General features: G+C 40.6%; 2 protein-coding genes across 4 annotated transcripts; one reads left to right on the top strand and one right to left on the bottom strand.

The window, feature by feature from the left end:
- Positions 1 to 1543: 1543 nt before the first annotated feature.
- On the bottom strand, positions 1544 to 4030 carry LOC141363966 (uncharacterized). Its single transcript, XM_073867820.1, has 5 exons — positions 3872 to 4030; positions 2667 to 3415; positions 2464 to 2569; positions 2297 to 2358; positions 1544 to 2222 (listed from the first exon to the last, which is right to left on the bottom strand). Exons 2-5 carry the CDS (start codon positions 2973 to 2975, stop codon positions 1689 to 1691), a joined length of 1011 nt encoding a protein of 336 aa, XP_073723921.1. The 5' UTR covers positions 2976 to 3415; positions 3872 to 4030; the 3' UTR covers positions 1544 to 1688.
- Positions 4031 to 4181: 151 nt separating this feature from the next.
- On the top strand, positions 4182 to 11606 carry wdr6 (WD repeat domain 6). 3 transcript variants are annotated; one of them, XM_073867811.1, is made up of 7 exons: positions 4182 to 4337; positions 4901 to 5003; positions 5570 to 8210; positions 9035 to 9112; positions 9201 to 9329; positions 9423 to 9517; positions 10958 to 11606. In XM_073867811.1, the coding sequence occupies exons 2-7, from the start codon at positions 4922 to 4924 to the stop codon at positions 11506 to 11508; spliced, it is 3576 nt and encodes a 1191-aa protein (XP_073723912.1). In that variant the 5' UTR covers positions 4182 to 4337; positions 4901 to 4921; the 3' UTR covers positions 11509 to 11606. The 3 variants fall into 3 exon arrangements, with proteins under 3 accessions (XP_073723912.1, XP_073723915.1, XP_073723913.1); XM_073867814.1 differs by having other exon boundaries at positions 4182 to 4430; positions 4904 to 5003; XM_073867812.1 differs by having other exon boundaries at positions 4182 to 4430.
- The last annotated feature ends 952 nt before the right edge of the window (positions 11607 to 12558 follow it).

The raw sequence follows: 12558 nt of genomic DNA, 5'->3' as shown, positions 1-12558 counted from the left end.
AAAGAGGGCACTGGCTCTGGGGCCTCCGAGGACCACAATCCATCTTTGGTATGATCCTGAAACAAGCATTAAATAATATGCTTAGAAGTAACATTACAGATCTCTAAATTGTTCCTCCCTGATTTCAAATCCTTATTGCAACTGTGGCCTGACTGTATGAGCATCAGTGCTGATGACAGGGAGGATAACAAGAGATGAGACCTCTGATGGGTTTAGGACTTGATTCCTTTCACACAGTGGAACAATAATTTTCTTGGTATTTATTCATCTGTTTAGTTTTTCTTTTTTGTTTAGTTTTCCAGTAAAAATATTTAAACATACTTAAACTTTAATTATTTAATTTACAAAGATATTGGGGCGGTTTCTTGGACAGGGCATAGATTAATCCAGGACTAGGCCATACGTTATATTAGGACATTTAAGTCGCTTTTACAAGCAAACTTTACAAAAAAATACTGGTGTGCATCTTGAGACAAAACACTGATATATTTTAAAATATGTCAGTGCAAGCCAATTTCAGTAGGGACAACTCAAACTTTTAGGGGCGGTTTCCCAAACAGGGATTAGCTTAAACCAGGACTAGGCCTCAGTTTAATTAGGAAATATAACTAGTTTTAACAAACATGCCTTACTAAAACATTACTTATGTGAATTTTGAGGCAAAACAAAGGGCACTGATGTATTTTAAGATATGTTTTTTAAGATATTTTAAGATATTTTAAGCTCTTACATTTATTTTAGTCTAGGACTAGTCTAATCCCTGTCCGGGAAACTGCCCCTTTGTCTTGGAATAGAATTAAACCCTATCCGGAAAACCTCCCCATTAAGGATTATTTTTTGGAATGCTTTCTATGCTACTGGCAAACTGTTTACTGAAAGGGACACTCCACTTTTTTAAAAGGGCTCATTTTCCAGCTCCCCTAGAGTTTAACATTAGATTTTTACTGGAATCCCTTCAGCTGATCTCCAGGTCTGAAGGTACCACTATTAGCATAGCTTAGCACAATTCATTGAATCTGACCAGACCATTAGCATCACGCTCAAAAATAACCAAAACGTTTTTTCCTATTTAAAACTTGACTCTGCTGTAGTTGCATTGTGTATTAGGACCGGCGAAAAATTGAAAGTTGTGATTTTCTAGGCAGATATGGCTAGGAGACACTACACTCTCATTCTGGTGTAATAATCAAGGACTTTGCTGCTGTAACATGATATTATGCAGCACTTGGTTACTTTCAATAGCCGGGGACTATTTTCGAGCACTGCGTAGTAACATTGCGCCTGCTGCAGCCATGTTACATCAGCAAAGTCCTGATTATTATTTGCTAAAAGTGCTAGCGCCAGACCCAGAGATCAGCCGAATGGACTCCAAAATGGTAAAAATCAAATGTTCAACTCTAGGGGAGCTGGAAAACGTGCCTTTTTTTAAAAAAGTGGAGTGTCTCTTTAAAACATGAGGTTTATGTGTAAACATATTACTATGCATACTACTGCCAACAATTTGGCTTCCCAAGGAAACAAAACCTTGATATTTCTACTGGAATTCTTAAGACAAAGTGATTTTATGGTACATTACGAAACAAAATTACAAAATAATTGTTTTGTTAATAAACAACAACATCAGCTGACTAAAAAAGCCTTTCCAAAAGAAAGTTAACAGAGCTAAGAGATGTGACAAACATCTGAGTTCATAAGTGTGGATAGTCGATGTCGTCACTCTCACTGCTGGAGAGTGGAACCTCTGCACCAATCTTCTGTAGTTTGGCTCGATAATATCTCTTCTTGGCCCGTGCGGCTTTCTCTTTCTGTCTCACAGCTTTCCTCTTCTCCTCCCAAACACACTGTTGCAGCAGCAACAGGCTCATTGTCTGCTGATGCTCCAGTTCGAACAGTTCCTGTCGACGTGCCTCCCATTTTGTGTTATAAGAATCTGTCACCGTTAATGAATTCTCAGCTGATCCTGCAGCAGGCGGGACTGCGGATTCTCTGTGTACGGTGTCAGAATTTAAGACATGGGTCCCTGATGCTGGGCCCGAGATGCTTCCTGCATGACCGGGATAAAAGAGATTATGGTGACTGGACCTGGAAGTGATGGAATGTGAACGGACCCGCATAGGGGGTGGGGAGGAGGCAGGGCCGGGGGGAATCCCAGAGTTGATTCGTGTACGTGTAGATAATGCCAGGCCAAGGTCGATGGCTAAATTCTCCTTGCTGTCCACATCCTGTAAAAAAGGAAGTTTATAAATCAAGTTTAAAAAAAAATCAGCTAGGTATTAAATGGGTATTTCGGTCTTACACTATTTTGACTTTGCTCAGCATTTTCATGTTCACTTCCATTAGTGCCAGAGATCCCCGACACTACAGGAGAGAAAGACTCAATTAATCTCCCCTATAATTACAGAGATGACAGCTTGGAAGAGCAGTAGCATTTCATCCTGTAAAAAACATATGATTATTAATTACCTACTCCAGGTGATCCACTCCTAACCGAGGCAAAGCTGCCATCTCCATCTACCTCTTCGAGGCTGGAAATCAGGTTTGGTATCAGTGTAATAACTTCTCTCTGCAACTGCCAGACAGCAGAAAAATATGGAAATTTCTTGGAATGCCAGGACAATATAACGAAACATATAAAAAGGGAAATTCCAGTAAAGGGGGGAATTTACCTGTGTAAGTGGAGACACAGGTAGCCCAGCGGCCTGCTGTTCCTGTCGTTTCTGAAGAGCCACGCGGCATTCCACCTTCAGCCGCTTCCACAATGTCTTTAGAGACCCAATGCTACTGGGGGGTCGACTAGGGAACGCTGCATTGAAGGATTGAGCCAGCTCTGCCCACACAGCGTTTCTATGCACAGTGGTGTTGGTGTCTTTCCGAAAGTCCTGAACTGTGTCCACCACCGCATGGATCCTTTGTAGCAGGAACAGCTTCTGTTCCAAGGTGAAGTTTGGCATGCGGTACGTCATGGTGGTCAGCATCAGTGTGTTTGTGTGATTATGTGACCAAAGATGATGTGTATTTGAAGGCTAGTGTTGAGGTAATTGGTTAACTTAAGTATCGACCTATTAAAAATCTATAAAATAATACTATTTTTCAAGAAAACACAATGTTGTTAAAAAATAACAGTCTGTTTTTAAAAGTTTTCAGTGGTGTGGTCTTATAGGGTAACATTTGAAACAGCTTGGCTGGTTTTGTTACATTGTCTCATTTTTCATAGTTAGTTACAGTATGACTCTTTCAGTGTTAGCATTTTACTGTAAGGTGAGGTCGGTTTTGTCCTGTTATTTTCACTGCTCCAGTGATATGTTGAACTTTGGATGCCACACATAAATGTGGGTGTGTGAGGTCGTTTGGTCATCGGTGCTCAACAGATGCGTCCTCCTGCTGCGCAAAGGGTCACCGGGCAGACATGTGCAGACTGTGATGTAGCAGACAGAAAGCATTTAAAAGAAAAATTGATGGAAATTTCAAAGATTCAGAAGACAAACACTCAGACCATCCATTTTCTGCTCCACCTCTCGGGGGAGTTTATAATAGATCTTTGGGAACAAAGCCTCTATGGGCTTACTGTCCATCAAGAATTTACACGTACAACGCGCTTTGGTTTAACGCAAGAGAATTAACATATAAACAGCAATAATTTGAAATTATTTCAAGTAAGATAATAAGCACAGGTGCACGTAATAAAAGATGGATTTTATTATTATACACCCGCGTGTTAGCCAGCGCGCTAAACCCGTGCATCGCACTAGAGAAGTGAACCCGAGCTGCGGTCTAGACCAAAGCTCGAGCTCACAGCTCTTAAATGTCCTGTGCATTTACATAACTGTATATCAAATTATATTATATTATATTTTATCATGGCCTTACTTACATGTAATCATCAGCCCAGAGATTTATTCCGAAAATGTTACACTTTTCCCCACCCCCTGGGTTTGAGCGGTCTGTAAAAAATTTAAACAACAGACAGGAGACACATGCGCAAAATGACGCTCCGGGCGTATAAAATTGGCAGATCAGTAGTCTGGGCATTTTATATGATTTGTATACAATTTTCATGAGTTCTGATGTGTACATATGGTTTATGCATCAGGCAAGATGCGCCAATGTCTGCGTTTTATCAGTAGAGAGAGCGGATCGTGTCGTCCAATAGACATGCGCTATGGTGCGGTGTGTGCTGTATTGTGCAGCGCGATTGGACGTAGCTCAATGTCAACGAGGAAGCGAGAACACATGCGTGCAGTGAGAAACAACATGATGAAGATGACATGAGAAAGTATATCACATTTGTTTCGTTTAATTTCAACCCCGAATAAAGTCACGATCTCTACAGGGAAGGCGTAAGTAAAACTGAACCCTATAAAGATGGTGTTATAATTAAAGGAATGGAGAATTTGACAGGGTGATACAAGGTTTGCGCAGTTAAAGCTAAGGTAAGCATTTTTCATTAAGATTTTTATAATGTTTTCCCATATCCCGATAGTCAATAATTCAATAGTAAAATGTAGTCAGTCTCAATTTTAACATATATATTTTTGCCTTTTGTAACTTAGAAGGCTCAGGAACATACATTAAGGATGTCTTTGTCAACCTATGAATCTGCATTTGCATAACTAAACTAAACTAAACTAAACTAAACTAAATAAACGTCGAGCTTACAAAATGTTGTCTCAGTGGTGAGTGACATATAAGGAGGTGTGGCTTTGGAGTGATCTTGAAGGGAAAGAGTTTAGTGTTGGCTGTAAGTAAACAGTTAAAGTAATTGATTATGTACAAATGTCATATAAAAGAAGTGTGTGTATTAAAGTATATTTATTTATAATGCTTCAGCCTCTACAAATAATACTTAAATGGGCTGTACTGTACAATAATAAATAAATAACTGTTTTATATTTTGATTTAGAAGATTTTGTTAGATGCATAGATGGCATTCCCTGTGGAGTCCGCAGTGCTCGTTGCTCCAGTGACTGCTCTGGAATTCCTGGGTGATGAATTCCTGCTGACAGGTGATGGACTTTACTATATTACAGTTTATTGCACAGCTTTCTGAAATACTGGGCTTTAAACATACAATATGTGGTATACAGATCTAATGTATAGACTGTATTTTGTATGTATAGACCATTTTGCAAGAATGGTCTATACATACACTGGTCCAGAAGAACTTCCTGTTTCAATTTGTAACTGAAAAAATTTTTTGTTTGTTTTTTATTTCACATATATCTTAAAGACAGGGTTCCCATGGGTCCTTGAAATCCTTGAAAGTATGTGCATCTCGGGGAAAAAATTCAAGGCCCTGGGAATTTTTTGAAAATATACATAAATAGATACAGGTCATTGGAGATGCTTGAATCTATTTTATGCAATAAGTTATCTGGAAAAAAATCCATATTATTCCCTGTGTAGTGTAGGATAATATCATAAAATTCTAGACTTTTTAAGCACACGTGCTAAACTGTTCGCTTTAAATGCTTATATCTTCTGTATGCAAATTTTGATTCATACATTCAATACTGCATACAGAAATGTGTATATTGTATATTAGGAGTGTTTTTTGTCTTTTAATTGTCAGGTGAAGGACCAATCCTCTCAGTTTACAGTCTGCAAGGATCTCCAACAAAATGCGCATCTTTGAATGTTCTCCATAACTTCCGTATCCATGGAATACGACCTAGAAAGAAACAGCAATCTGGAGAACAAACCAACAACGTCATTTCATCTGAACATTATGCTTGGGACAAGAAAGAAGAGCTAATTGTTTTTGGAGGAAAAGGAGTGCGGCTTATCAACTTTAGCTCTAGTGCGCAGTGCCTGAAGCCGATTGGCCCTCTCTTGGAGCTACAAGATTGGGTGCTAGACATTCATTGGCTAGAAGCAGAGGCCCAAACACTTTTGGCTATATCCTTGGCCCACAATGCCCTGGTGCTCCTAGACGCAGACTCTGGTAACATTCTTGCCTTCTACTCTTGTGTAGAAACCTGCCTTCTCTACTCAGCCCTTATAATTGGTTCAAGCTGGGACTCTTTAGTGCTGGTGGGTGGGACTGTTTTTAACCAACTTGTGCTTTGGAGGCCCAGAGGAACCAAACCTGATGGCCAATCCCAGGTAGAACGCCGTTTGCTGGGCCACAGTGGAGTCATTTTTAGCCTTTGCTACCTTCAAAAATCTGGATGTCTGGCATCTGCTTCCGATGATCGCAGCGTTCGTTTGTGGAAAGTTGGCAGGCTGGGTGGAGATGCAGGTTGTGGAGAGGAATCGCCCGAGTGTCTGAGGGTGCTGTACGGGCACCAGGCCCGGGTGTTCTGTGTCAGGCTTACGCCCAGCCGCATATTCAGCGCAGGCGAAGATGGAGCGTGCTTACTCTGGGAATGGGAAGGTGAAGGTAAGGTGGGACGTACTTTTAGAGGGCATAGGTCAGGTGGTGTGAGGGCTCTGGCTGTCAGCGAGGGCAATATGAACTGTAGAGGTGGTTTGGTGGCAACTGGAGGGGCAGATGGTGAGATAAGAGTATGGAGAGTGGCAGAGGAGAAGAATAAAGAAAGTGAAGAAGCTCAGACGGAATCTCAGGTGGATTTGGGGTTTAAAGCACAAGGTTGCCCTAAAGCGATCAGATTAGTGGGCGAGGATGCATCGAATGCAATTCTGGTCTGTACTGATCAAGGAGAGGTGTGTCTAAATCAGAGTCAAACATGGGATGTCATTTGGCAAGGGGGAGCCGAATTCCAGTCTTACTGTGTAATGGAGGTCACAAGTATACAAGTCCAGAAATCCAGTTCTGTTGTATGGGTGTGTGCAGTGGGTAATCTGAATGGAGGGGTCCAGGTGTTTCCTGTGGGGCAGCCGGATGCGGGTGTGTTGCTGAAAGCTGGTCAGGGTAAAATTCATTCTGTGCTTTGGGTTAAAGGTCTGTTTGATGGGTGCTGGGGTTTGTGTCTTTTAGTGTCAGGCTCTGAAGGGCTTGTGTATAGGTGGAAAATAGATGTGATAGAAGGCCTGCGTATAGAAGAAAAAATGCTTCTTCCATTTTTACTGCCGCCCTGTGCAAAGCGCTGGCTGACTGCTGCCATCACCCTATCACACCCCAGACAAGGGTTGTATCTGTGTGGTGACCGCAGAGGGTCACTGCTGCTCTACAACGAAATGGAGAGGAATGACAATGAAACTGAGAACAGGCAAATGGGAGCAGAGCAAGAGAAACCTGACGAGAACACAGGAAGCAAGAGTGGTGTGACTGAAAACATTGACTCTCTGTCTCCCATAAGCACCCTTTTTGGTGTCCATGGAAAGCAGGGTGTGACTTCTGTGTGTGAGCATCAGGGTGTGTGTTACACAACAGGTCGAGATGGGTGCGTAAGGATACTAACTGTTGAAGAAAATGTTCTCACAGTACGCAGAGTTCAGCGGGCATGCAAAGGGATGGAATGGCTGGAGAAGGTTTTATTTTTGGACTCCGAAGGACTACAAGGAGAGGGGTTGAATGAGAGAAACATTGAAAAAGAGATTGCGGAGGTGAGAAAGAATGAAAGCATAGCCGAGGCTCGGTTTGTCATGGTTGGCTTCCACTCTGTACAGTTTGTTATATGGGACCCTCACAGACAAGAGAAGCTATTATCGGTTGCCTGTGGAGGAGGCCATCGATCCTGGGTGTACAGCCTCCCCACACACAAGCTCATGCAGGGAACCCTGGTGTTCATTAAGCAAGGAGCCGTCATTGCGTCTCGTTCCTTAGCGTCCGCAGAAACCGATGTGAATGGACACACCCTGAAAGAGGGGCTTCATGGACGAGGCATCAGCTGTGTTTGTCGGCTTGGTTGTATCGCTGGATCATCGTCTGAACTTTGGGAAGTTTTTGTTAGTGGTGGGGAGGATACCTCTGTCAGTGTACTTGCCATTGAACCGCAGGGTGGAGCGGTGAAGGTGCTCGCCGTTCTGACGGACCACATCTCGAATGTCCGCACTCTGGCTGCTGTCAATAGAGGAGAAGCTAATGAAAGTGGGATTGACAATAGCACAGGAACCTCGGCCCTCTCTTCTCTGGTGTTTTCAGCGGGAGGGCGGGCCCAGCTGCAGTGTTACAGGCTCCTGATTCGTCTGGATGAACAGCTGCATCAGCCGGTCTGTCAGGTGACTCAGATTGCTGGTCATCGATTGGACGAGCAGTGGGAACGGAAGCGCAACCGACACAAGACCGTCAAAATGGACCCTGAGACTAGGTTTGTACCTAGAGATTTAGCAAGGCATTTTTGTCACATTAATGCAACATATTGCTTAAATTAAGAAAACTCCTAATTTTGATTATAAGTGTAATCTAAACTTAAAGGGGACATTTCACATGACTTTTTTAAGATGTCAAATAAATCGGTGTCTCCAGAGTACGTATGTGAAATTTTAGCTCATAACACCATATAGATAATTTATTATAGCATGTTAAAATTGCCACTTTGTAGGTGTGAGCAAAAATGTGCCGTTTTGGGTGAGTCCTTTAAAATACATACCTTCTGACATCACAAGGGGAGTCAAATTTGTATGACCTATTTTTTCACATGCTTGCAGAGAATGGTTAACCAAATCTAAGTTACTGGGTTGATCTTTTTCACATTTTCTAGGTTGATATAAGCTCTGGGGAACCAATTATAGCACTTAAACATGAAAAAAACTCAGATTTTCTTGATATGTCTCCTTTAAACGGATAGTTCACCAAAAAATGAAAATCTGTCACATTTTCTCACTCTCATGTGGTTACGAACCTGTATAAATTTCTTTGTTCTGATGAACATAAATTTATTCTGATGCCTCATTCACTTCCATAGTAGGAAAAAACAATACTATGGAAGTAAATGGGGCTCAAAAACAGTAGGTTACAAACATTCCTCAAAATATCTTCCTTTGTGTTAATCAGAACAAAGCTACCAGCCGCTAAACACTAGAGGTCAGACAATACTAAAGTACCTACTTGCATTTTAAAGCTCATCACTGTGGTGATTTTCCTTTTAAAGGGCATTTTAATATGTACAAATCCTTTCTTTTATTTTTGCAGGTACATGTCTATGGCTGTGGTGCATGATGGGATTGAACGTGTCCTGCTGGCTTTGGGCTGTAGTGATGGTGCAGTGAGGTGACTTGGTTTTTAAGATTTTTGAGCATATGAGTTTCATAAAATGCATTTTAGCATTAGTGTTTAATATATTGTGTTGTTTTTGTAGGCTGTTCAGTGTGATTGAGAGCAGCAGAAGGATTGAGATGCTATGGGAGTGTTTTTATCATCAGAGGTGTGTGCTCAGCGTCGCCACCTACATGCTGGAGTACATGCTGGAGATGTCCAAGTGCAGAGGGTGAGAAAACACTGTATTTATCAAATATCTTTGATAAAAAATGTGTAAGTCCATATTTTTTTAAATTCCTCACACATATTTTCTCTTTCTCAGGCTTTTGTTGCTGTTCAGCGGCACTACAGATGGTTGTATATCTGTGTGGGATTTAACAGCAGTTTTGGACAGTAAGGCCACTGTCAGCTGGCAGTGTGAGTCATACATACACACAAGACCATAACCGCTTTTTTAAATTCAAGTTATTATTTTTATGTCAGTTTTGTAAGATTTATGTATGCGAAGAAGTAACATTCTTATTTGTGTGCTTGTTCTTTATGTCACACATTATCCATCTATCACTCTATTCTCTCTCGCTCTCTCAGATTAGTTCTTAAGACACTGTCTTAACTTACCGGCTATGTTTACGCAACCAACCCCTGTCTGTCTGTCTTGTCTATCTCCAACCCCATGCACACAGCACTTTGGTCCCATAAAATTTCCATAAAATTGTCAGAGAGGCTTACACAGTCACATCACGTAAATATTCTGGGATTGTTCCCGTAAAGAGGACCTAGTAACATTGCTGTAAGGGGCGTGCCGTCATGCGCGTGTCATCGCAACCAGAAGTTATGGTTCAGCTCTTTGACACGGATTTAAACGCAAACTGCGCATCATCCTTATGATCTTTTCATAAATAAAAATGCATGCGTGTGGTTTCTTGAGAGAGAAATCACGGATAATTAGCAAACTTCAGATGCTGTGGAAAAATCGTGCAAAGTGCAGGACTTTATGGTACGTGTGTGAATGCACGCATAGATTTCAGATAATCATTGGCAGTGTAAATTAACCAAAAATCAAACGATCCCAGAAAAATCCCGGGGGCAATTTCCGCATATATTTCGTAAACTTTGTCTGAAATGGGCTTACCAGTCACAGACTATCCATCACACTATCCTATCAGCTACACTCTTTCCATCTCTGTCCTTTTCCATCTGTCATTCTATCAACCACTCCATCCAATCATCTTTCTCTTTCTATGTCTGTCTTATCTATCTATGCTTGTCTGTTCTGCATTAAAGTCCTTAAAAAATTAGGGGTGCACCGATAAATGCCGATATACATTAATAATACGTGGCCGATAACTATTCTGAATTGCACAGACGATATTATTCACAGCTATTTCATGTACTACAGCTTTTGATCAGTAAGTCCTTATCAATCTGAAATCACTGTTAGTTTGAGTCGTTTATAACATGCTTTGAAAAAGCAACATTTGTCAAACATAATCATTATACATAATCAACATAAAATTATCACGAAAATACCTGAAAATGTTTGAAGATCAGCAATATAAATGTATCCATTATAAATATCCATCTATTTAGCCGTTTCCTGGAGCTGCATGTCATAGCAGCGTGTGTATGGTTCTTCGTCTGCAGCACATATTGAGTTCTGCACGAGAGCGCCCTCTGGCTTTTATTTTATGTAGCGGCATTTCACCGTAATTCACTGAGAAGCATAGCAAGCATTATCGGCTGATATATTGGTGCACCCCTAAAAAAAATCACGTCTTTTAGTCTATAAGCTTTAAGCTAACACTTAGCAGTTTTGCTACATGTATGCTAATATTAATGTTCCTGTGTGTGCATTAGGTCCATCTGCCCCATTCTTTTCCATACCTGTTCATCAAAGTGGAGTCAATTCTCTCGCCGTATCACAGTTGAAAATGCCTGAACAAATGGAGGACAACCTCATCTCATTGGCCAGCGGTGGGGATGATGGACAACTGTCTCTGCATTATATCAGGGTAGAGCATAAACAGCAGGAGAATGGAGGCATGTCTGTACAGCTACTCTCTCATTGGTCTGTTCCCTTAGCACACTCTGGCCCACTTACTGGTTTATGTTTGGTAAGCCCCACCCTACTGGCGTCCACATCACCAGACCAACGCATGTGTTTGTGGAGAACGGGCAGCGATGGGCTACGCCCACAGAAAGTGTCATTCTCACACATTGCAGATGCTGCAGGTTTATGGGCGTGGCTAGGGGCTGGGCCAGTGGGAGGTGCCTGGGTTGTTGTTTGTGGACAGGGCTTACAGCTGTTTAAGTTAAGCCAAGGAGAGACAGGTGAAACTGTTGACTTGATGGATAAAGATGACGAGAGAAGGAAAGTGATTTTTTCACATCATTTTTCAAGGACTTGATGCTGGCTTTAATTTAAATCACTTATAAATTAAAAAAACAAAGAATTTTAATTGTAAAGTTTTTTTTCAAATAAAAGTGGTTTGTTAATAATGTATAACATTTTAACTGTTTTACTTCAGTGCGAAAAGATACGTTTGGTTTGCATATTTTGTGGGGTCTTTTTAATTTACTTAACGGATGTCAGAACAGTACCGTTGAGGTTAGGACACACTTGACAGATTTAGTAATGTCAACCCGATCTACTGTACATATTTTTTAATAATTAAATATCTCAAATTAATTTAGTAGACAACTTGTATGAATACATTTAAGAATTTTTTTGAACACTTTTTAAGTTGAAACAAGAAATAGTGGGGCGGGACCCCCAGGGGGGGCTCGAAGCGAGACCGGGGGGGGCGTGTGAGACCCTGGGGAAAAATACTTTTTCAGGAAGTGATTTTTTGCACTGTCACTTAAAGACATTACACCCCAATCACGCTGATAAACCGCTTGAGTTTTTATTATTATTTATTGATTATATTTAATTTAATTTTTCAGTATCAAATGGTCAAAAAATATTATACGTTAAATAAGGATAGTTTTTTTTTTAGGCAAATTGATGCATTTTAAGTCTTTTCTGTTACAGACTAAAAAACAATGTTAATAAAGTTATTCTTTGCTGTAAGTTGATCGATATTTCTTTTTTTAATATTCTTTTTTCTTGTTTTCTTTAATGTTAATAAGGATACAATGTTTTGCAGATTTTATAGATATTTTTTTTGCAGTCATTTTATAGATAAATTATACTATTTACAGTCGCGGCGGAGAGTTGGGGGGGCGCAAAATGTTTACTTCTTCCTAGGGGGGGCATGATAGAAAATAATTGAGAAGCACTGCATTAAAGGGATAGTTCACCCCAAAATGAAAATTTTATCATCATTTACTCAGTCTCATGTTGTAACAAACCTGTATAAATGTCTTTGTTCTGAAACACAAAGGAAAATATTTTAAGAAATGTTTGTAACCAAACTGTTCATGAACCCCATTCACTTCCATAGTAGGAAAAAATA

Source organism: Misgurnus anguillicaudatus, chromosome 5, assembly GCF_027580225.2.
Source record: "Misgurnus anguillicaudatus chromosome 5, ASM2758022v2, whole genome shotgun sequence".
NCBI lineage: Eukaryota > Metazoa > Chordata > Actinopteri > Cypriniformes > Cobitidae > Misgurnus > Misgurnus anguillicaudatus.
This window is presented reverse-complemented; position numbering and strand designations above follow the sequence as displayed.

What these genes read in the sequence shown, in the direction of transcription:
- wdr6 (XM_073867811.1), top strand. Translation starts at nt 4,922, where the DNA reads ATGGCATTCCCTGTGGAGTCCGCAGTGCTCGTTGCTCCAGTGACTGCT. An exon ending in TGTAGTGATGGTGCAGTGAG is followed by an intron (nt 9,113 to 9,200) that starts GTGACTTGGTTT and finishes TTGTTTTTGTAG; the next exon opens with GCTGTTCAGTGTGATTGAGA. An exon ending in GAGATGTCCAAGTGCAGAGG is followed by an intron (nt 9,330 to 9,422) that starts GTGAGAAAACAC and finishes TCTCTTTCTCAG; the next exon opens with GCTTTTGTTGCTGTTCAGCG.
- LOC141363966 (XM_073867820.1), bottom strand. Translation starts at nt 2,975, where the DNA reads ATGCTGACCACCATGACGTACCGCATGCCAAACTTCACCTTGGAACAG. An exon ending in CTGTGTCTCCACTTACACAG is followed by an intron (nt 2,570 to 2,666) that starts GTAAATTCCCCC and finishes GCTGTCTGGCAG; the next exon opens with TTGCAGAGAGAAGTTATTAC. An exon ending in CTGAGCAAAGTCAAAATAGT is followed by an intron (nt 2,223 to 2,296) that starts GTAAGACCGAAA and finishes CCTTTTTTACAG; the next exon opens with GATGTGGACAGCAAGGAGAA.